This window comes from Prorops nasuta, unplaced genomic scaffold (assembly GCF_024137725.1).
Source record: "Prorops nasuta isolate Cenicafe-Biocafe unplaced genomic scaffold, Cenicafe_Pnas_1.2 PNAS00002, whole genome shotgun sequence".
NCBI classification, from domain to species: domain Eukaryota; kingdom Metazoa; phylum Arthropoda; class Insecta; order Hymenoptera; family Bethylidae; genus Prorops; species Prorops nasuta.
In genome coordinates this window covers 6,051,094-6,076,306 of record NW_027116799.1, presented here as the reverse complement: position 1 = coordinate 6,076,306, position 25,213 = coordinate 6,051,094, and the positions used below count along the sequence as shown (strand labels likewise).

At 37.8% G+C, this 25,213-nt stretch overlaps 1 protein-coding gene across 6 annotated transcripts in view; it reads left to right on the top strand.

Moving 5' to 3' along the window:
- kcc (solute carrier family 12 member kcc) overlaps positions 1 to 25,213 on the top strand; it is a 63,649-nt gene that overhangs the window by 23,369 nt on the left and 15,067 nt on the right. The window contains exon 1 of one of the 6 annotated variants that reach the window (XM_066734613.1): positions 17,460 to 18,337. The exons of the other annotated variants lie outside the window; for them this stretch is intronic. Within the exon in view, the coding sequence (XP_066590710.1) occupies positions 18,268 to 18,337 (70 nt within the window). The 5' untranslated portion in view covers positions 17,460 to 18,267. Of the gene's footprint in view, positions 1 to 17,459; positions 18,338 to 25,213 lie in introns of those variants that run through there. 6 annotated transcript variants of the gene reach the window in all.

Sequence of the window (25,213 nt, the reverse complement as noted above, 5' to 3'; positions counted from 1 at the left end):
TCCACTTCACTTTTTCCTTTCTTTACTCCATCTTTTCTATCTTTTCCCAAACCACAATAAAGATATATACATAACTATTATATAGTGTACTAACAACTAAACTTTGTTCTTTTGTAAAGAAACATTGAAATTATTTAATGATTTAATCACAAAAGAGAGGGTTTGATATTTTCAAGAAATGCCAATATTTAAAAGGAAAACGTTTGAAATACAATCGAAATAACAATTCATCAATCACGCTTTTAAATTTCTAATTTTTCAACTTGTAAACCAATTGAATCTTTCAGTGAGGTAAAAAAAATGTGTGACTGATTGTAAATGTAACTAGATATTGGAATGGTTATCGATGCTTCAAACGCTCGACGAATTAATTGACGCTCGACTCTGATTTTTCAGATACGAATGACGTGCTGCTCAGGAAACAATTTTCATTCATATTGCTGCATTAAGACATTAATTGCATTTGACGTTGCAAATAGGCCGGGGGGTTTTGTTCGTTAGTGGAAATAAATTCACAATGCTTTGTATGAGCTTTGCAATTATTTTTTTGCAATAAGTTCGCACGTGTTTATTACGTTATATATATATCGGCTTTAAGCGATAGAAGGCCACTGCTATCGTCGCACCATATTCTTAGTTAAAACGAGGTCGAGTGTGAAAAGCAGTAGTGAGGCTTTAGAGAAGCGAAGAAACGAAATTATTTGATTGTGTCATTCGCTAATGAGTACAACTTTTTTGCATCCCTAGTCCTAAAGGGCCTAAATGAAAGCTATGCAATTACGCATCTGTGCATTATCGTTTCTCGCTGCGCTAAAACCTCGTAAATCTTACCCTCTACCCTCTCTATTCATTATTCACATTCGACCGCGACCAACTTTAATCCTTACCTCAGTTTCTGCTACAGCAGCTTTAAACGCATACACGAATATTGCTGGAACTATATATAAATACACTGCAATATCAATTATGATTTATGTTTCAGGCCAAACTTCCTGAATGAATGATATATAGTAATAATGCTAATGACAATTCGATGATAGATACCATACTATGTATGTGTCACATCTTTCGTCTAATCTTATAATCTGATATAAGACAAAATGTGTATTATAATATAAATTTATTAAAATAAATATCTGTGATATGAATTATGAAATTTGTGGAAAAAATGCATAATAAAATTTAAAATTATTCGATTTTGTCGAAGAAAATTGCTCTCAAATAAGTATATCATCTGTTTAAATAAGTTAACTGATAACTACTATCCAAACACATTTGTGTAAAAATCGATTTGTTCTGTTTTCGATCCTCCAAAGTTTTCCAATTTTACTACTCAGCGAGAACAATATAATTACAGGTTTAAGAAAATCTTTGCGTTGTTTATATATATATATATATATAAACTGTTCTCAACGTCTTTGATAAAGTTTTGGGAGTTAAATTTCGAAAGGGTAAACTTCTCCATAGAATGTAGTACCTATGTATTGAATTGAAAATGGATGATTGTTGGTAGGGAGGAGGACTGGGTGGAGGATAAAGCTAATTGCTCCTCCGATTAATGAATTTCTCAGAGGAGCTGTGCTCCCAGAATCCTCTTTACCAAGCCACCTAAGGATTCCTCTTCATTAAAACCATCCACCAACCATCTTTCCTTTTGCTAAAACTACCACAAGAAATTCACGTGTTACTACAACCAAATTTCAAAATAAGATGCTGTTTTTTTTTTTTACATATTTTCGTTATCACACTCCTAAGGACATTAAGGATTTTTATTTATTCTCTGTAAATCCTTATTGGTAAGTAATTTATGGAATAGCGTTCGAATTGAATATTTTCCAGTATTCTCAATGAGCTGCAGATGGTATGCTATATGTCGCACGTGCGAGGAAACTTTACTTTCGTCCTTCGAATTTCCTGCTGGGTGCAGCAATCGACCAGAGCGTTAACTAGGGAAACTGTCCAAGTTGAATTATTCACGTTTCATGAATGATGCATGTTTCTTGGTCTCTCAAGAAGCCAAGGTATCCATCCATATCACTCTTATCAAAGAAAACAAAAATTTACCAGGTTCACACAACTTTAATTTTACCCTAATTATTCACCGAAAAAAAATCTCCCACCATTTTTCATTATAACAATGAATAATTATTGATATAACGAATTATGCATTATATAGATAAATTTTCATTATTGTTGTAATGACAAATTGTTCATCGGTTGAAAAATGGTTGAAATTTTTTCTCAGTGTAATGAGCTGCATCAGGGATACTGAAATTTCTGCCACAGCTTCCAACACTAATTCTTCTCCCTTCTTCGAGCAACGAAAGTTCAAGCTCATCTATCTCATTATCGTCTGCACTAATTAATTACTGCAATTATGACCCTTTTAATTCTCGTATTCCGAAGACCTGGAGCGTGAAATGTTCACCTTGCCTGCATTTTTGAATAATGAAAAATAGTTCAAATCGATTCTGCTCGATAATTAGACAAGATAATCTTTGATCCTGGCCAATTTAGAGAATTTTCTGCAGTTTAGGTGCTTTATTTACAGAAATTAAGGATAATTCCTCTTAGGAGAGTCACGTAATCATCCAAGCAATTTACCTACGCGCGAATTTTGATCGCAAACTTGGCCAATGCCGCATTGGTCGTTGTTTTAACGAAGCCGTGTAATTGTCTGATAAAACCGATCGCGGGATTCGCGAAATTGACTCGCTTAGCTTCGCTCGGTGATTAGATTATTGATCGAAGGCAAATCGACCTTTCCGTTAATTTCAACTTCCCTCTCGATAAGTTTTTCCCATCTGACGGGCGGTTGGATGAGCAAATTACATAGAGAAATATTATTTGCAAATATCATCAGTTCAATACGAGTATATCGGATTTCTTTATGCCCTCCCTCGCGTAATAACGGAAGCTTCCTCTTAATTGAGACTGTGCAATTGATAAAATTTTACGAGCACGTATATTTTCAGGTTATTGCACTGTATGAAGTATGCCATTACAATAGGACTTTTGAAATTTGCTTTAAAATATTGTATATTTTACGAGTGTGTATTTGTCCTTAATGACATAATGCAATTGTACAGGGAATAATTTCACATTTTTAAGTTCAATTATAATTGAGACTGTGCAAATGATAAAAATTTACGATTAATTATATTATTTAGTATGTCATTATATTAAACGTGTGATTAAAACAGAGCCTTGCAAATTTTACAGCCTAATACACTATATATTTTATATATTCGTCCTTTGTAGCGTAATGTCGTTGTAAAGGGAACAATTTCAAGTATAAGTTCAATAATTACTCTTCGAATTAGACTTTATGACCGGGGGTTATCCATTCTATATAGGTATATATATTATATATACACTGGCTATCCTTGGCATTTGATGACTCATTATATCGTATTGCTACGATGTGGGTCAAGTTTATTAGCGACATAGTTTCGCATATGCCGGATTCTCCATTGGAAATTTCAGGGATTCCCACGATTGATATTTATCACGTAAGTAAGAGCAACGAAAATTCGTCGGATCTATTCCAGATTCCATCTATGCATATGCGCTTTATTTATCTATTCGCTGCAACGATGCGAATTCCTAACAAATTACTCCATCAATTTCTTCATAAAGTTCATTGAATCGTAAAGTTGATTCGATTGGAATTTTTTTTTTCTTTTTTTTCGAGATTAAATTTAGTAGGGGTAATATGCATAAATGAAGTTTATGGGGCATTTGTAAAAGTTGGCTGGTGAGGGGTGTCAGGAATATTTTATGGGAAGGAAGCGGAAAGAGAACGATATATACGCACAAAGTGGAGAGGAGAAGTTTACGGTGTGTGATACAGTACACAGAGCAGGTAGTGTATGTATACATAATATATGTAGGTATAGGTATACGTATACTATCAGTGCATGGCATCGTTACCTCGTTGTCTGCTTTCCTATTGATTTTCCTGACCTTGTGCCAAGGCGAAGGCACGAATTACCTCGGAGCTCTCTTTAAAAAGCTGCTGATTCCCTTTTCAAACTGGTCGGTCAAGCATCGCACTGATAAGAAAGATATATATATATATATATGTATTATACAAATACATAAAAGTCAAACTGTTTATAAACGATAAATTTTTGTATCCTTCGTACGATAACTGCGTCTATTGGATTTTCTAATAGCAGTATATCGTACTTATTGTTATAGTATATAGCTTGGTCGTAAGGATGCAGGTGGAAAAAATCGTCCAGTTATCTCGATTGGACTCTATTGGGATCTGATTGCCTTTCAATTTGTCAATTTGTTGGGGAGAACATGCTCGGAGGAGCTTCGGTACAGGCTTTTCCCGCTCGATCCGATTCTCGTAGGCACTGGTCGTCCGGATATTGCCAGGGTAATGGGAGACCCTCTTCGAATTTTCATTGCAAAATCTTTCAATTCTAGAACCGACCTACCAATGTGAAATTAACAAATTATTCATTCATTGAAAACTTCTGCTTTCATTATCAAATAAACTAACGAGATATTATTTTGTTCTTTTTTTGTAAATAATTGCGTTTATACTTTAATGGATTTTAAGGGGTTGTACTCAAACAAGCAGCTGGAAAAAAGAGGATTTTTATTGATCGAGCTTTTGTCTAAAACCGACGCTAATTTTCTTCCTGCTGCGCGTTCTCAGCCACACACATTGGAAACGTGTATTTATAAATAGATCGAAACACTTGTTTCGACTCGTACTGTCACGTCGCAAACTCCGTGTTTTGTTCTTCGAATCGATAGCCATGCCAATTCATGATCTACTAGCGTCACGTCTTCTTCTGCCACGAATCGTATACATAAAACTAATATATTGCTCCGTAACTATAGTAGTTTCGTAAAGTTTGTCAGATTTGATAACAGAATTAAACCCATACATTTCAATACAGTAATTATCAAATTTATACAATATTTTAAGTCATGGTATTTTGAATTTTTTTAAACAATTAAAATTAACATTTTTTCTCAGAACAGCTTGTATAAAAATTCTTTCTTTTTACAACTTTAACGATAACCTAAAACTTGCCCTAGCGTTTAGAAAGTATCTGTTTAACTCAATCTTCAGAAGGCAAGATTATTAAGCTAATCACGAAAACATGGAAATTTGTGTAGTTGGATCTTCAAAGGAAAGAGAGAGAGAGAGAGAGAAAGAGATAGGAAGAGAAAACATTAAATATCATATAAAACTGAATTACCCAGGATTCTATAAAGAGGAATAATGAGCACAAAGCTTGAAAAGTACGACCTAAATTGTCACAAAGCTTGTATTAAACGATGTTTCGCAATTTTCCCTTTTGTTTTCCGGTATGTTGATGTGGAATTTCAAGGAAAACTGGACGAGGAGGCTAACGGACCTTAATGAAAAGTTTGGCAACAAATTATATGGGAATAGTCGAGGGAAATGAATTAGTGAAAAAAATTAGTCGTGTGAGGTAAAATAATGGATCGAGCGAGGTCTGAGAAATTCTCTAGTTTGCCAAAGAGTGACGTCTCTCTGTTTACACAAAACTTTTCCGCCACAGTTTTCCACTATTTACATATCCAGACCGAGAGAAGCGCCTGCACTTCACCCCTGTTTTATCTCTCCTGCTATACTCACTCTCGTGACTTTTAAAAATTGAAAAACTCTCCCCCCTCCTCCTCTATTGCTCCTTCGAGTAAAAAATCCGTTTTATTACTCCGTATATAAGAACTCCTCTCTTTCTACTCGTTCCATTCCACATCAATATTTCGTTAATTATTTTCCCTTGAGGGAATTTTCTCGGATCGCTGCTGGCTTGCTTATAAATTAAATGCTGATACTTTGAAAGCTCGGCGACTCGTCATGGAATACCGATATTCGAAGAGCTTGAAATTTGTTACAATTAACGTCAGGGACTTTAATTATATTTTTTAATTCAAAAGCTCATCTACTCGAAGCTTTGCTTCTTTCCATTCAATCGGGATTGAATTGGATTGACAAGCGGTAGTACGACTCGGTATATATATATATTTTATGAAAATAGAAAGTCGAACGAGCGTGTACTCTGATATTTTCGTGGGTAAGGAAACAGAACGACAAGTTGCTATGCAATGACAATCGATCATCGATAATTGGAAGCTTGACGCGTCACTCGATTAATTTTTTCTCAATCAGTGAGAATCTCTAATGGTCCCTCATACCACCCTTGGCCCGTTGACACTCTTTCGGTCCAGCTTTACCAACCAAACGCCCTGATTAACGCAAATTAAACATTTCTCAATCTTTTTTTCAAGAGAAATGCTAAATCACAGACAAGCTTGCAAAGTTTGCAAATTACTGAGCCAGTAGCCAATGAAATTTGGGAAATGTCATGAAGTGTGAGTAGTGGATTCAGTAATGAGAGTTCCTTACAAAGGAATAATCCACCTGGCACTGTTCACTCTGATGCAAGGGTAATGGAAATGTCTAATAAGCTAAGCTAAATAGTGAAACGTACAACGCATAAAGCTGAATGGATCTCTGTTATATACAGTGTGTCCCAATTAAAATTTGATTTTCTTAAAGTCTCCAAATTTATTTATGTTTTGAAAAAATTCTGAGACTGGTAGGGTTTAATGCGAAGGAGGGCTGAATTTTATTTTGATTGCAAAGTTCTCTCTGCATCCCTTTAGCAAACAGAGCCACTTAAAAAATGAAATAATAACATGGAAATATTATTATGAAACTGTTTTCATTCTGTATACAACCATCTATGAGATGGTAGCTTTATCATTCTCAGACAAAATATTTTGTTACTTTAAAAAATAATTACATTAGTGGAATAAGATGACATTTTTTAAACTTCATGCATGCTAAAAAGTTTTTTTAAAATTTGAATAAGAGTGTTCGCATGCAGGATTGACAGTTTTTAAATTTTCAATGAGCTTGAAGCAATTTTGTCATTCTTTAAAAGAAATTATTAAAAATTAAAACAAAATACATAGATCATCATAAATAATGAAAGTAGCTTCAAAATAACGCGTCACTCGACCCTTCTTTCTGTTAAAATTTTTTGAAGGGGTCGCTCTAGGTTCCAGAGGGATGTGAAAATAACTTTGAAACTAAGATAAAATTTGGTCCCTTTTCGAGTTAAAATTGACCTGACTCAGCATTTTTCCGAAACTTAAATGGAGCCGAAGATTATAAGAAGTTGCAAATTTTATTTATGACTATCCCTATATATGTACAGTTAAACTATACAGGGTGTACACCTTTCGATGTTCAATATATTAAACAGGGACTTTTTGAATATTTCCAGCCAAATCAGTCCAATATAATTTTTTTCCATTACATACCATGTTTTATAATTGAATAATATTTTAGTTTTAACCAATAACACTGCTTCAATGTGAAAAACAAATAGGTCAGGTGTATATTTGCTTTTCTCTCTCGCCTCATCACTTTTGTTTATTACTTTTACCTTTGTGTATGAAGCAGCATTATTTACTAAACCAAAAACTGAAATAACTCCAAAATTACACACAATGAATAAAAACTTAAATTAGGTTTAATGACCCGAATTTATTCAAGAAATCTATGTTTAAAATATTGACTATCGACAAAAGTACACCCTATATATCCATATACTACATTCCACGCTGTTCTATGCCACAGTAATGCACCGGTAAGTGAATCCACACACACATACATAGAACGAAAGATTTGCACCGAGTTGTACAATTTACTCGTCATACATAACACGTATAAGAAATCTGCCACAACAAATATTTACTATATCTAATCGTTATAGCTTTCGCAATGTCACACAGGTGTTCTTAGAGAGCTAAAGTATAGCGAGTGAAAATAATGGACGTAATAATAGGAAGCACGTATACGTGGAAGATGTAGAGATGTTAGTGTAACGGAAAGTGGAGCACATCATGTGACTAAGCCACTTCGCGTATGAAGTTTGTACGTGCGAACTTGAACAATCGCGTTTGTCTTGGTAAGTTGGGAAAATTCCCTGGCTTTTCCACCGCCTTACCGCCATTTGGATTTCCTTGTTGGTCTCGCGAGAAAATCTCTCTCGATCCCTAAAGTTTTCTTCCGTGGACACGAGTCTAGCGACAGTTCTCAACTGCGGTATAATACACACGCCAGTCGAAATTCAATTTATTCGACCAATGATTCAAACTTTTCCATGTTTCTGTAAAATTTAACATTTCTCACTCGCCTCGTTCACTCGTTCATCGTTAATACGAAAAAGCTGCACGGATCCCGGTGCCTGGATATTTTGTGAATGCAGTCTGTACTATATATACTACGTTCGAGATTGGTTGGATGGATATGGTGGACGATCGATGGACGATCGTCATTAAACACACTGTCAGCTGGGGCCAAAGTGTAGTGGAGCATTAAGCCCAGCAGTTTCTCTGATTGCAGCTTCGTAAGCTCTGCCAGATTTACACACAGCAAACCGGAAGTCCATCGCTTGCGCACACACGCATTCCCCCATTTGTCCAGTTGAATCTTATCTTCCCTCCTCGATATTCAAATTCCTCCCATCCCTAAAGTTTCGTTCGGTCGAACGATTATAATTTCCTGTGGATTCGTTAATTAAACTGCTCGAAAAACAATTAATTAAGCATTGTTCTGATGAACAATGAGTAAATAATTGGGATTCGAATTTTATATGTGTGTGTGTGTGTGGAATTTATTTGAAAACGGGAAAAGTGTAGTGAGCAGAGAATAGCGGATTCGGGTTTACGTGCAATTGGAAAGATCCTCCTTTAAATCCAATTTGCCTCGCTCTCTCCCTTCCCGGTGATAATCGCGTGCAGTCGAACGGGCCACTTTCGATATTTCCTCTCTCCAACCTTACCGCGTCAAATTCACGACGCAGCTTCCCTCGAGTTTCAATCGAAACCAGCTAGCTTACGATCATTCCCTGCAGTATGTTACTCCAGATCTGCTCGCATTACGTCAGATTTACGCATTATACACACACATACACCACATAAATTTCTATACCTTTTGTAGAATTAACGAACGTTTGTGTTTTCTCTTCATTTCAACCAAGCTCCAACCACTGATAATATTAAAAAAAAAAGCAGGAGAAATTCAATGGTACGTATAAAGTGTGAAGCGTTGCTTTTCTAATTAGAGAAATTGATCAGGCAGCTTTAAAGTTCCGGTCTATCCGCGTTGACGTGTAATCGGAGGAGCGTAGCCTTCCGGATAGGGTTTAGATATCCGATAAACTCGACGCCCGATCGCACCGCCACCATGAAATTCCACGTTCCAATTACACGATCTCTCACGTTTATCGTGAAAACTTAATTGCCGCTCTATGATATCGCGTGCAGGCGCCAGCAAAAGCTTACCTGCAGGTATGACCCATGACCTCTCCAGATCTAATTCCAAAGGTCATTTCCACCACCCTGTCCCAAGACACCCGGAAGTAATAGTCTCATAGGAGAGAACCTCATGAATTTTTATCAACCGTCTTGCACGCGTTCACCGATCCGTTTCTACAATCTCATCAACCCCCCCCCCCCCCCCTCCCTTAAATTTCTTCAATTTGCAAAGATTTTTCATTATCGAACTCTTGCCACTGCTCGTCAGACTTCTTGCGAGGGTAACTCTGAGGCTTGTATATTTTTTGTACAGTCTTGACAGATTGGTATACAGGAGTATACCTATAATAACACTATAAGAGCGTTTTGTAATTAGAGATGATGGGACTGGGGTACCAGGGAGAGAGGAACTACAGTCGAGAGCCTTTAAGGGAGAGCCAAGGCTATTTACATTACTATTACCCCATCCGCTTGTTTTTTTTTCTCCTCTTTCTTTTTTTTCTACACCATCTCCTCCAGATTATCCCAATCATGTTCGAAATCCCTTTTCCTCTGAATTCTGTCCGTCCACGTGTCCCGAACACTCCACGTTATAACCCTCGGTGTGTTTACATGTGTAAAAACCAAAGGGCTTACGTTGTGTGATTGTAAACCTGCGGAAGTGAAATTGCGAAGGACTTACGAGCTCAGCCACGGCTCGGAGAGAGAGAGAGAGAGAGAGAGAGAGAGAGTTTGGAGCACATAAAAAAGAGAGAAATTTATATGAAATTAATTATTCCCTCTCGATGAATTTCATATTGTTTGTTTTTCTTCTCTCCGGCTACATTTTCGTCTTCGTCAGGCTCGCAGCTTTCCTAACTACTTCTCTCTTTCCAGTTTGGATCGATAGAGCGGAGTCTGCGTCTCCAATCCGCGTGTGTAGTGTATATACACTTTATTACCGCACGATGCACCCGGTATATTCCCCAGGTGTACAGGGTGCTCCAAAGCGAGCTGGCGTTTCAAGGAGATTACTTGAATTGAAAATTGACATTGAAAGTAGCGGCACTCGTAACGCGAGGACCCTTTGAGGGATGAAGAGCCGAGATACAAGATTGGAACGGAATGAAAATGGAATATAATAACCTCTAGGGACTTTACAAGGTGTCAAGCGAATTTTCCAAGCTTTATTGTGTTGTTTATTGCAACGTTATTTAATTACAGAAAAAAAAATATTTAAAAATAATAAAGGAGAAATTCCCTAGGCATTCCTACTCATTACGTTTCATGACTATTATTTTCACAGAGGAATTTGAATATTTCAGGGTGGATTGGGTTGGTGGTTGATGTCATGAAATTTTATTTCACCGACAAGCAAGCTACGTAACGAGGGCATAAAATGTGTCCTGTTGTTAGATCCTACATGGAGAACTACGGAGAAGCCAGGATCCCAACACGAAGGATCCTAGTCGAGAGGAAAATTTATAGGCAAGCTGAAAATCGTGGAAAATTTCGAGTACGCGTCTTCCGCACTTGCAGCGATACTACTGTGTACATATGTATATATATACACTCGTTTTATTATTAAGAGAGAATGTTTTTGAAGAAAATTGCGGGAATGGTTATCAATCGTTTAGCGAGATATCGCGAAAGCAATAAATGTTATTGTTGTACCAAAGAATATAAGTGAATAACGTGTACTAAGAAGACGTGAAAGAAAAATGCAATCTATCGCAATGGTAGTTCGTTTCGTGGCTCTGTGTATTAAGCAATCTTAGCCAGTCTGTTACGTCTAACGATGGAATTCGGAACGGAATTTGTTCCGTGAGATATTACCAAGCTTGCACTAAAATACATCAGGAAATAAAAGCTTTTCTTCGATACTTCCGAACCATCCGACGAAGGAACAAAATCATCTTAAACAATGGAGTAACTGGAGCAACATAATTCTTATACATCCAATAAAGAGGAATTATTTGAGATTCGCTTAAGGAAAGACGAACGATTTATTCTCCCTGCAAAGATGTATTTTTTAACGACTAATTACACTTATGACAGTTATATACGTTGGTTCGTTAGAAATACATACCGACTTAATAGTGGTGCCATTACAAGGCCATTATTATCAATTAATATAAACGGTAGTATTCGTCTCGGCTTGGCCATATTACATCATTGCACAGTCCGCTTTATTCAGGTTCGCTTCCTAAGCTTCAAATTTTTATAAGCAGTCACGTCGTGTCAATAATTAATGCACGTCAATTAATTTTTCCAGCTCGTCCAGTTATCCCTTCTTTAAAATTATCTGATTTTATTTAGTAGATTAATTGCTCCGATGCTCAATGATTATACGCGAGGCTGCAACGTTAACGAACTTGGCAAATGCTTTCATTGATTTATTCCATTTTTTCTCCTTGCAATTTATCGAAATCCCCAGTAGAAACGGATCGTCTTGGTCAGACCCAATATAGAATCCTGTGCTCTTGGTAAATATTCAAGCTGACAGCCTTTTTGAATGTAACAATTTAAAAAGATCGAAGATAGGGGCTCGTGTTACTTTATAAACTCTTCCTTCTTCCCTAATTTGTGATTACGTCACGTGTTGAAGAGAGATTGAAGAAATTTTTTTTTAGAAAAAGGGACTGGGGGAGGGGGCTAAAGTTGATCGAGTACATCGTTGTATGTGCATAACAGGACAAAACGTGAACCCAATTGACCTTCCTTTGAAATTATCGGAGGGAAGTTTTACTCCCTCCCTCCAGACAGCTCGTGTTTCTCTGAGAAATATGGGGCATCGTGTTCCCACCAGCCATTTTCTTAACTACGAGAATCATTTGCTTAAACGTGTTCCTAATTTTTGTCACATCCCTCACCAAAAACTGCGATTAAAAATCTCTTAATCATAATAAATTACGGAAAGAGTTATAGTCTTTGCTATTAAAATAATTTTCTTTTCCGAGAAGCTTCATATATCTTCTGCACTTTAATCACGAATCGTGAAGCATCTCATAATATATGTATAGTTAAGAAGAAACAACGAAGCAAAAATAAAAAAAAACTTTTCTTTAGCAAAGGTTGCTAAAAAGGGTGTGTCAGTTAATTTTTTCCATATAGGTTGGACGTAAAATTTCGTTTACCTTCGTAACTATAAAAGATATCAATTTTTTACATATAACCTTTTTTGATTAAGGTAGAAAGTACTTTCAGAAGGGTCTTATGAAAAAAATCGATATCTCTTATATTTACGAAGATAAATCAAGTTTTACGTCCCCGCTCTGGGTTGAGTTAAGTGGCACACCCTGTACAGCCATGTGTAGAATGTTGTTGTGTTTGTTTTATTTTAGCGTATGGTTTGGCCGAGGAAAACGATGCAGAACGTAAAATTGGAATGTAGGAAGGTAGTAAGCGTGCATATCTTTGACCCAGATAAGGGTGGGATTCGAAGGGTTTTTGTATGTGGCGAGCCCGTAATCCGGATGGCCCGGGGGTGCAGCTAGTGCTTTATGGCGCTTGAATAGCTGAAGATGAGGGCGCAAGCTCGGGGGGCTGTCCTCCCTGAAATTCCTTGATTCTTTCGAGGGTGGATCGACAACCATTCTGGGCAACCTCTTGGAAAACACAAATCAATTTCCTGCTCAAAATGCTCAATCGCCAAGCCTCTCCATTTTCGTCCCTTTTCAACGACGAAATAAATAAATAACAAAAGTCGATATCAATTCTTTCTTCCCACTTTTCCCCTCCAATTAACGTTACTTCAATTACTACATCAATTTGGCTCAGTTTACTCCCTGGATTTGCTTTAATTAATCTTATCTCATTTATTTATTGACAATTTCAGTCATAAGCGAAGGATTGAATACATATACTGTATATTATACACTGTACATACGTGTAAATATTTAACGACTAAACTTTAAACTTTGTCAATCTAGCCAGCTAAAATTAGCGCAGACCTATGACTGCGTTATCACTTCCTATTAAGCCAACCTTAGCTTACTTTATTCTATATATATAGTAGACAACAAGACATTCAATTTAAACATTAAATCCTTTTGAACAATTCCGCTCTATTTCGTTTCTGGTGCTTGGAATGGATGTATGTGGTCTGGGTGAGTACAGAATGATGAACATTGATCTCTGGAAGCTAAAAATACAACTAAACTATATCATTGTAAAAAAGCTTGACGTGTTTTCTTTTCATGATACTTTGTTAAATGTTATAGGTACCGGTGTATAATGAACGCGTTCCCGAATAAGCTGTTAGCTTTAGTTTCCATTGTAAAAAGCACTTGAAACTTTTCTGCACTATACATTGTAGTTTATGTATACACTTAGATTTACAAAAACGTGCAAATGAAATGAGGGAAGGGGTTAAGAAGAATAAAAATCGTCGGGTATTTAAAGAGGGGAAGGGGGGTGAAAAATAGAAAGAAATGTGAAAAAGAATTTTTTAGGAAGTAGCACGAAAGAGCTAGTCCACCTTGAGACTAGGGAGCCCATTCTATATTAGGAGAAGAGAATTCTCGGTGGCCTTTACAAAAACCGTGCACACCATACAGTAACAATGAAACCAGAATGTAAAGTACCAAATCTGCATACAGCCAGCACTGTCCATTGGTCAATTCTGTAATTTTTGACAAACTTTTTGCGTACATGTATACAGTTACACAGTCTCACCTTAAATAATTGTACTGTAGTATGCATGGTCCCTATACTAACAGAACATCAAAGAAAAACCGGAGTATACTATTTCCTTCAAAAAATAAACTTTTAAAGCAGTTCTTATATGGTGTCTGATATTTTTTACTCATAAATATCATATACAGCATTTGCCTGTACATCGACCTGCGAAAGAATTATTAAAATCGGCGTAACTTTCATTATGTTTATCATTGCGGAGAGAAATAACTGTTACTTAACATCAAGAAGATTTATTAATGATCCAAAGGGCAAAAGATGTATCGGAGCTAAAAATGGAGAAGGTGTAGGTACCATAATAAGGTAGGGAAGGGGTGAGGAGGGTCGTCGCGCAGCAGGAGAAGCTTCGAAAGAGATTGAGAAGAGGTTGAGTGGGGAGGGAGGAGACTTGGGGTGGTAAAGTAGGGCAGTGGGTGATAACGGCGCACCCTTGCCTGCCGACGCTTGCGTAACGTAACGCTGCCTGGGTTTTACGTCACAGGGGGGTGGTTGTGACGTCATAGCGACGCCACCGATCCGTAAGCTCCTCTCCTGCTGCCGTTATACCGCTGCTGCTGCTACCGGCTTCTATCCTGGACTGCCCTGCCCTGCATGATCCACCTAACCTTCCCCCTCCTTCCCCTCTCACTCTACTTCATTCACTACTCTGAAATCATCTGAAAATTCTTTATTCAAGCTCTAAAAAATTCATGAAAATATATCATACCTCGCTTGTACCAAAAGAAAAATCATAGTTGAAATAACTTTCACTCAATTCTTTTTGACTATTAATAATTTATTACGTAAATTCTCCTTGTAGTTTTAATAGCTACTACCTTGTTAAGTTGATAATTTAATTTTTTTTCATAAACTTATTCTATGTATATCTCGTGATTCTTTACCTTGCAAAATTTCATGTGCTCCGCGTAACAACTTTATTAGTCGGCTAGGCAAACTTTTCAAGCTCATCATTAGCTACCGCCATAGGCCTTCCACATCGTTTCCTCTCACGCGAGCTTTCGAAAGGGACCACTATCCGCTCATAACCTGTGACGAAAAATAGCCTGGCGCAAACTTTCCGCAGTCTCTGTAAAATCCCACAGGGATTCATAGCTCGCGTACATTATATAAGCGAAGGTTTCGTTTTTTCTGCACTATTTTAACCAAAGGTAAAAAATATTTGTCAACGTTAACAGATCTTCATAGTTCGCGAGCTTTAAGCCGTACTACGTAATATTATTCCCAACTAGTTGCGCGATACTTTGTTAAATTTATTTGAGAATTCGCGCCAAATTGCGAAATCCGTACGGGTGTTTAAAGCAAATTGTTCAGTCGTGAAATCTCCTCGTGGAATTTCTGGCATTTCACAGAAAGCCTAATAATTTGTTTAAATCATTCCTTGATTTTTATTTTGTGGGCCAAACAGAAAGATATGCTTTCTGTGCAAGTACCAGAAGTATTTGCTTTTCCATTTCACACCGCATTCGCGTCAAAGGTACACAAGGCTGCCTCGACTCGCATTTTCTTCCGTCGTCAACCTTTCAATGAGCGTTATTTTTTGTCACAGCCTACGACACAATCATGATAAAAAATGAGAAGCGGAGATGGAAATTGAAGGTAGAAAATATTTTACTAATTTTGTAAAATATGTACAGCGAGAAATATTACCTAATATTAATCTATTAGAGAGTTATTATAAATTAATCAAATCCAACAATCTTTTGGCACTAATTAAACGTGTGATTAAAAACAATGAATATTCATTAATTTAATTATAATTTATTGTAATTAAGAACAGTTTAAAAAGATAGTGATAGTTTCAAGAAGATACAGAATAAACTCATCAGTCTTTTATTACTATTAAGAACAAAATTTCTTCACAATACCTTATTAATTGCTTCCGTATATTTTCTCATATATTATTATCACGCTCATATATAGAATATATATATACATATATCGATCGGATCGCTTATATGGTGGTGCAGCATAAGCCGATGACACTTGGTATTATACAATTCCTAAACTCTCGGCTGATCTTGATCGTCTCATTTCGATATTTTTTTGCAAATTATTATCGCTTGCATAAACATATAAATATATACAACATAAATCGATCGAATAGATTACACAATGGAGCATGAGCCGATGACACTCAGTATTATATAATTTCCGGACTCTCGGTTGATTTGTATCGTCTGGAAGTCCAGTCAGACGACTCCGGGACTCTCGACAGTGGCTTTTGCTAAGGATACCTATCCCGTCCGCCTTTTATTCCCTTCAAGCATTCTTCGTACGCAGCACTGAGAAGGTTTTTCCAGCAGTCTGAAAAATCGCTCCGCCACAACGGCGGCAGCGCGATAAAATTTATCTTCATAGCCCCCATGGTACGTGACTAGGAGGAAACTAAAATTTTCGTCGACTGAAAAATTCCACGGTCCAATCAGCGAGCGAGAAAACTCGTTGCATGTGAGAAGTACCGAGTGTGGTCCAAGCAGGCAAAACACGTTGGAGAGGGTTTTTTAGTGCGCGGAGAATGCGAGTCAAGGGGATTAATGGATTATTGCATTTGAATGTCTGGTGATCGAGGGGATTAAAAAGGGAGGTGTGCGACGGCGAGATCTCTGCGAGTCCGGGTGACCTCGTGCTAGGAGTATTCGGCAAGGAGAAAGAGAGAGGGGGGGGGGGGTAGAAATTCAGGCAGAGCACGATATCATAGAAAAGCGTTGAACGCGCGAAGGACGCAGGCGCGACCGAAGGGGGAAAAGCGGACGAGCTGCTCCCGGGACTTGGGAGGAAGCGAGCACCAAGAGGGGCGAGTCGAGGGCATTAGGGGAGGGGGAGAGAAATCGAAAAAGAAAAAACCAAAGAAGGCTATCGCGCGTGCTAGTGATAAGAAAGAAAGGGTCTACGCCCCATAGTAATTTCCCCACCACCACCAACACCACCACCTACCCCCTTCTCCCACCCCCGCCGCTCGCTGAATGAGAAATATTAAGTAGCTGATATGCCATGCACGAAAACTCATGCACCACTCGAAGCAAGAGAATTTTTTTGTGAAAAGCGAGATCGAGAAGCGAGGGGAGAAAGAGGGCGCCGAATGGAATATTGTAAAAGGAGAGGAAACTGGAAGCAGAAGGGATCGAAGATGAGGGAAAAGGATGCTCGAGGGGAGGAAAGTTCGGCTAGACGGAAGAGAGATGAAGAGTAGGGGAGGGAGGAGGATGGATGCAAAGCTTGGATCGAGAGGAACGAAACGATGATGAGGACTAAAGAGAGAGAGAGAGAGGGGGGGAGAGGGAGAAACGAAGAGGAGGACTAAAAGGAAAGAGAGATGGATGCAAAGCTTGGATCGAGAGGGATGAAACGACGAGGAGGACCAAAGAGGAGGGAAGAGAGTAGGCTGCGCGCTGGCGCGCTGTATCTGGCATGGGAGAGGGAGCCCTGGGAAAGCCGGGAGTGCTCGTTTCCAACCCAGGCGTAGTCGGTGTCAGTCGACCTTTCCTCGTTTTCCGCGAGGGAAACTACCCTCTTATCACGCGTGCCAAGCGAATTCGGTGCACACGGTGCCTCGCGCTCTCCCCAGTGTCCTCCACCAAGTGTTCATATCGGAGGAGAGATTTAATCGTGCCTGAGATGGTCTTCCTCGCGAGAGGAGCAAAGCTTCGGCTCAATTCGTGATTGGTTTTGGTAGGTTAGGGAGTGAAACCACCACACTGTTTCGTGAGAGAGGGAGAGACAGAGAGAGAGAGAGGGGCTGGGTACTCCAGGTTCTCCGCAGCAAAATTCGAGCGTAGAGGAAGAGACGCTGACCTACAGCCGCAGCCGGTCGTCCACCCCTTGCCACCCCTTGGCCACCTACACCTCGCAGTTTCGTCAGCACCCCCAATCGCTTGTACACTCGGTCGACGTACTACGAATAGTAAACACAACTGGACCACTCTCAGGGAAACCCCCAACACAGCAACTTTCGTTATTCCTCGGGGAGGAGGCTGAGCGAATCATGAGAACCGTGGCAATTCAACGTGTCCAGGACACTTTGAGTTAAGAAGTAGTTGTGAGGAGGCAGTGAGGCCAGCAGTGTGGATCCTCGATCATAGTGTGGCCGATGAGAGAGGCTTGCTGCCAGGTGATAGCACGTGCTACCTTTCTTTAGCCGTGAAAGGATCGGTTGGAGGGCGAGGCTCACTCCCTCCCCCCCCCCCTCTACACTACTACTCAAATAGAGACTGTCAGAAAAAACCAGGAAAAGTCCTGGTGTAGTGCAGACGACGGGGCACCATGAGCGAATCGCAGCAGAAATCACCTGGCAAAGCTACCTCCGGTGGCTCGCCAGCTCGTCTTGAGGCCGGTACGATATGTTTTTTTCAATTTATATTCCAGCCCGCAATCAAATTTTAATTCCCTCCCGAAGTTTATATTTTCCTCTGGAGAACGTATTCAGCATTGCTGAATTATTTGGATGCTAGTTTTTTTTGTAATTTGTTACATAATACGACAACCTCGAAATTCGAAAGAGGGACCATTTTTTGGACGAGTCTACTTTGCTTTTGAAATTACACCCTGGCGAAACTTCTGGTTATTTTACGGTAGATCTTGCGGAGGATATTTCAGGTTTCTTGTTAGGGGATGATTTTTGGTGTAATTATAAGAGGAAGATTCGTGCAAAGTTGAACGGCTTTAATAACGTTATAAGGGAATTTGGATCTTTGCGAGAGACAGAAAGATAGAGAGGGAGAGACCAAGTTCTCCAGGGAGAAGAAGTTGCCAACTTCCGGTCTCCCTGGCAAATTCCGATAAAGAATTCGGAGAAGGAAGGTCGGAGTGAGTTTGCGGCTAGGAAAGTCAATTTTAATCTTCGATATAATCGGACAGATCAGTATTCCTCTGATGTAAGATTGGTTTATTTTGAAAAATTCAATTCTTCTGTGACCTTAAAAGCAATACTCGATGTGCCTTATAGACAAGACCCCGCCCACCGTCCATTGGCCACTTCAAGTTGCTTTTCACGCAACCCGCCATCCAAATCCCAACATTACTTGCGATATATAAAACTCTGTCACAATATATCAATAGACGTTCAAACCTTTTCAATCAATGAAAAGTGCTCCAGCGAGAAAAAAGGAACAATCTCGTTTTTAAAAAAGTTATTTCAAATGAATCATACAGGGTGGTTGGTTAAATTCTGATAAAAAAATCGAGGACCACAACTAGGAAAGGGAATTTAATGGAAAAAATCCGAATATTTCTTTTTCGAGGCATATTCCTGGTTCAAGAGTAATTAAAGATCAAAATTTCCTAATAGCAAGGTGGTCCCATTGTCTGTAATCGGTAGGTCAATCCGATCGTTTTGGTCAGTTGGCTATTCCTACCCTAAATTCCGTAACTGAACAAATAAAAAAAGATACCTCAAATAAGTTCAGATAAACTGATAATAAAAGTTTTAAATTATACAATTTTCATTACACGAACTTAAAATCGTACTATTAGTCGATAGCACACATTTTTACAACGAAAATGAGGCCAAACATGACATAAATACGATTGTTTTTAGTGTAATTAATTTTTAATTGGCTCTGTGGATTCAGTGCAACAATATTCGTGTATGTATCGTGTTTGGACATATTTTCATCATAAAAATGTAGACAATCCATTAATAATAATTGCTAGAACGTTTAGCGTAATTTATAAAAGTTAAACTTTTATTATTACAGTTTTTTTGGGCATGTTTTTTCCCTTCATTTTTATAACGTAGAATTTTGTTATACACAGTTCTCCACGTTCTACTTACGTTTACTAGGAAAATCGAGACCTACATCTTAGTTCGATTTAAGAACTTTTGGCTTGAATTTATCACCTAACCAAACTAATCAGATCGACCTACCGATCCCGACCAATAAGACTCCTACGCAATTAGTAAAATCTACTCGTTAATTACTCTTGAACTAGTGGTGTTAAAACACAAATTTATTAGAATATTTTTCTTCGTATTTCCATCCCTTTCCAAATTTCTCGATTTTGTACGACTCAATCGATCTTCCTGTATTAATAGACGTCCAAGCATTTTCAGTCAGAAAAAAGTATTTCAGCGAGAGAATAGAGGTATTCTCGTTTTTAAGTAAATTATTCTGAATGAATCATAAGTTTCTAGTTATCTCATATAGAGTTCAAATGACTTTCAGAGATGAGGCAAATCGTCGTTCCAGTTTTGTACCACTATAGGTGACACTTTACACAGGGACGCACCTCCTGTTATTCCAGATGAGATTTGTTCGGGAAGAGGACAGTAATCCCACAGGAAATTTTTAGACCTCGGATTCTGCCAGGCTTTCAGCATGAATTCTCGCGAGATTGCACGCGAAAATGGAAAGACCGAGGATAATTTATTGCACTCGGATGCGGAAGAACATTTGCAAAAAGTCTGCAAAATTTGTTCAACCAGACAGCTCCTATTATTATTCTACATTTATCAAGTATTTATATTGCTTTCTTATAGCCGCTAAATTATTGACTTCCAAGTTTCTCTGAACAATTTCATACTTATAATTAAGATAAACGCAACGTTCGTTTGGATATTTCAATTGTTCTCGATAATTTTCTGATGACATAAGAGGGTGAGGGGGGGGGGGGGAGGGGTTATTATTGCAACGATTTTCACTGGTTTGACGAACACAATGGCCTCTGTATTCTGAGTCCAAGCTGCACTTGGAATATGGACGTGCCGGTAAATCTTGTCGGTGGCCTGGACACTGGGCCAATGGGTCGTTGGAATAAACGTGTAAATCAACCCGTCCACTTTGCAAACCAAATTACGTTGGTATTCACAATGTGTGTAACTATAATCAAATCAACTCCCCAGTCAACTCTGAATACACACGAAGAAAGAACCTACTAGCAGAATTCCAATCATCAGCTTTGTCATATCGATTTATCTCTGGAACCATTCTGCAATATTTGCAAAAACATTATATTGATAGAAAAACGAGGTTTATATACAAAAAACTGCATTATAACTAAAAACCATAGTTTTAATCATCAGTGAGATGTCAGAGAAAGATCGAAATTTAAAGCGAAGTCATGAGAAGAGATTGAAAAATGGACTTGGGTTTTCTTACACATAGCAATAGAGTGCGCGACTTATGGTGAAATCGAGCAGATAGATTTGCTGGAAGGAAAAATGGCGGGTCCAGAATAAAAAGTGGTCTATATATATACGCTGCTGGAACGTCCAGCGGTTTTTAAGAGCACAGTGGCAACAATGGTGTTCCAATTCGATGCTGGTCGTCCATAAATTACGACGAATTCCCGAGAAACGCGCACTTACCAACGCACAACACAACCTCCACCGTATTATTCGACATTAAAGTTTATTGCGGTGGCGTCAGGTGCCGATTATTGTTCCACTGCACATAATTTACCATGTGAAAGGGAATATTTTTATAGAATTGCCCACATTCTACCCACATTCTCCGCATTATGTAATATAAATAGTTTATTGTTATGAGATAAATCAACACAATTATTTTTAACTGCTATATACAAACTATATGTATGTGTATATGCTTGCAATAACTTGGAAACTATACATATACCACGTCTCTTGATCATCAGCAATTAAATGATTTGATCATTGCCAGATTCTTTGCAAGAAAAATATAGAAGAATTATTTGATTAACTACATAAATAAGTGAAAAGAACCGATATTGTTGAGCCTAACGAAGTTCTCTACGCTAACAGGGCCAATACTCTGGAGCCCGCAGAGTTTAGCAAAACTTGTCGATTTCTCGCGAACAAGTCGAAGAAACTGTACGAAAGTTTCTCGTTACTCGTCCTACGGTATACGCGATAGGGAAATTGGAAGTTCTCGCGAAGATAGATATCCAGGGTAAAAGCTACTGCGGAGATGAAATTTAAATAATGGACAATTGTGGAAACGATTGAAGCGTAAAACTCGCTGGAACTTGTCTCCATCCAGCAGGAAAATGTCAATCATCAAATATCTCGCCATTTTTGTAACCTGTACAAGGTTTGAGGTTAATTCGCGTCAACTGGAAATCAATGTGTAGATACTGAAATTTATAATAAGTAAAAAAAGTCTTGTATAATTTTTCAATATCTTTAATGTATTCCAAGTTAGATTGAAATATGTTTAGGTCAGGAGTATACATAAATTATTATGCAGCTCATCGCTGTAAACACTAATAACATTAACAAAATATATGAGAGCTTTTTGTGGATATGATAATAACGATGGAAAACTCTAATAAATTGTTTTCATATTGCCAACATTTTTCAAGCAAAGTACATAAAAATTTGTCTAGATCTGAATGCCCTAGGTCGATAGCCTACATAAATTATGCAGCTCGTTAAATATTAACAGTTTTGAAAATAGGGAAAATAATTTTGTATAGATATGGTAATAAATACTACAAACTTTTGTGAATTTTGTTAATATTATTAACATTTATCGAGCTTCATTATAATTCTATAGACTCCTTGTCTAAACATATTGTCATGTAACTCGATAAATATTAACAATATTCAAAAATTATACAAGAATTTTTCATTCCTAATTACAATATCTAAATATTGCTTTCTGTTTAGCTCGAATTAATCCCAAACCTTGTAAACTGTATATTAGCAATTCTATCGGTAGCTCAATTATTACAGAGCATAATTTTTACTACACGATATTTATACTATGTACACAGTATATGTATACATCTCATAAAATCGTAAACTGAATTTTATTACCTCGTTACCAGAAATTATTCAGCTGTTTCAATTGATAAAACAACGACGATTGTTCATGGACGTGTTCGTTCGTTGCATTAAGCTATTTATTTTGAACGTTTAACTGTCCTAAGCCGAGGAAAAAATTAAGCTCTGGGAGTTTTAAACCGCTTTCGCTTAGTGCGGCTCGACTAAATGACGATCTTACGTAAGACCTAAGGGGAGGGGGGTGCTTGTATGCGAGTCAGAGGGTTGGCAGGGGATTGGAGGAGGTGACTTCGTCACATCGCGCGCAGAGCATCCTTACAATGGAAACTACTTAACCCTCCGCTTGCCCTTGTCCTAATCTCGTTTAAGCACAGTCCGCGCGACACGTTCTTATTGCAACTCGGCCATCCACTCTACGCCAAATTTGGTCGAATCAACAAAGTGCTACCCTCTTCTCTTTCTCTTTACCTGGCCCCAAAATCTACCTCTTACATCTTCCATGTTGCTTTTACGTTTATCAGAAGAAAAAAAATCAGTATGAAATTTACCTTGGTTCATTTTAACCTCCCCCCCCCCCCCCCTATTGCACTTGTAATGTATAATCGTGGTTAAATTTATGATATAGAAATTTATTCCAATAATAATTTTCAAATTAACACGACACAGTGACGATTAATCTCCTTTTGATTTGAGAGACAGAGTATAATGAAAAGTAGAAAAGAGATTTCAATAAATCAAGTGCTGTACGTAGGTGGGTCGGGGATTATAATCGATCGTGATTGTACAGAGTTTATTTTTAATATAATTGTGATAAGTATATCGATTGTGGTGCGAATAATAAAGGTTAATGCTTTTTTATTTATTTCAAAAGAGTTGTGTAATAAGACAATTGGACGAGCTTCGGATTCCACGTGTATGTACACGTAAGCGAGAGAGAAAAAAGTAATAAGCGTGCTGTAAAGGGAATTTATTGGCTGGGTGGAAAAAGTGAGTGCAAAAAAAGGATCGGCGAATCCTGTAGGAGTTGGGTTGAATGAAAATGGGACTTGGCAAGTATTGGCTTGTGCTGATTCTGTTCGTCTCTTTTAAAGACTACGCGACAGGAATTAAACATCCGAAAACTCTGGCTGAGCCAAGCAAACTAAACATTCCAATTCAGTGATCGTGCGAGAAATTAGTTTTAATCAAGAATGAGCTGACAACTTTTCAACCTGTCTCGACGAATAATTGGAACAAATTCGGTTTATTTATATAACAATGCAGGCAAATGTCGAATTCATGAATAAAGCAAGACTTTTTCATTTTTCACATGCTAAAGGGATGAATGCACTGTGTTTGAAAGGACTTGTTACATGCACATTACGTTTTTTGATTTATCGAACTAGAAGCACAAAGTCCCTCCTTCCACATACATATATAGTATACAACATAGTATAAGAAAACCAACAATACTTTTCTACTTGTCATTCTCGATTAATCCATCAACTTACCAATCGAAAGTGGTTCTCCTTCAACCATTGATTACTCTCCATGACTTCTAGAAAATACCAAATACTTGTAAGCAGATCCACTAAAATAATAAAATCGATTAGAAGTTATTCATATGCAAGAATTAATTCTTTCTGCGAAACGAAATTACGATTGAATGACCGATCATGCAGGATGTTTGCAGGGTGAGTTATATGAGGGTGAGCATAATGTGGGTTCACTCGGTAAGTATCGCCTATAATTATCGTGACTAAACAACGAGTTCAAGGAGGGCTAAATATATCTTGTTTGCAGACCATGCTCCTTAAATAATCGATGATACATTTTTAAAAGGAAGTATCGTTTCCTAATACCGTATATATCTGATTAATGAGTTCAATCAAGCTTCCGTACATTTTTTCTAAAAAATTCATCTCTCTTCGAGATAGCACGTAAAATAATTAGCTGTAATTAATGAGGTATTTTGAAAGTTGTTTTTAGTGGGTATACGCTACGAAAGTACAATTCAAACAATTTAATGAGAATGTTTACTAATATACATATGTGTATTAGCAGCGCTATCTCTATCGACAATATTTATCACTTTTAGGTTGACTTTTTCGTATACGATTACAGCTACACAATTTCGCTACATTGTGTTTGTTTTAGTACTTGTATAGCGTAGAAAGTACACGTTTAATTTTCCAAGAACAAATGAATGCAACACAGGGTAGGAAGCTGATCCGGAAGAATAAGTAATTCACGGTGGTATATATACTATGTACAGGGTGTACCACTAAAAACCAACCAGAATACGAACGTAAAAGTTCACTTATTGTCGAAACTACAAAAGATATATAAATTTTTTCTAAGACCTTTCCAAATGCAAATAAATTGGGTCTTCAAAAACGTCATAAGAAAATAAATGATATCTCTTAGTGCTACGGAGGTAAGTGAGTTCTTTTACGTCCATGCTCCGATGTGCCTTCAGTAGTACACTCTACAGTATACATAGGAAAACGTTAAATACAAAAGTGG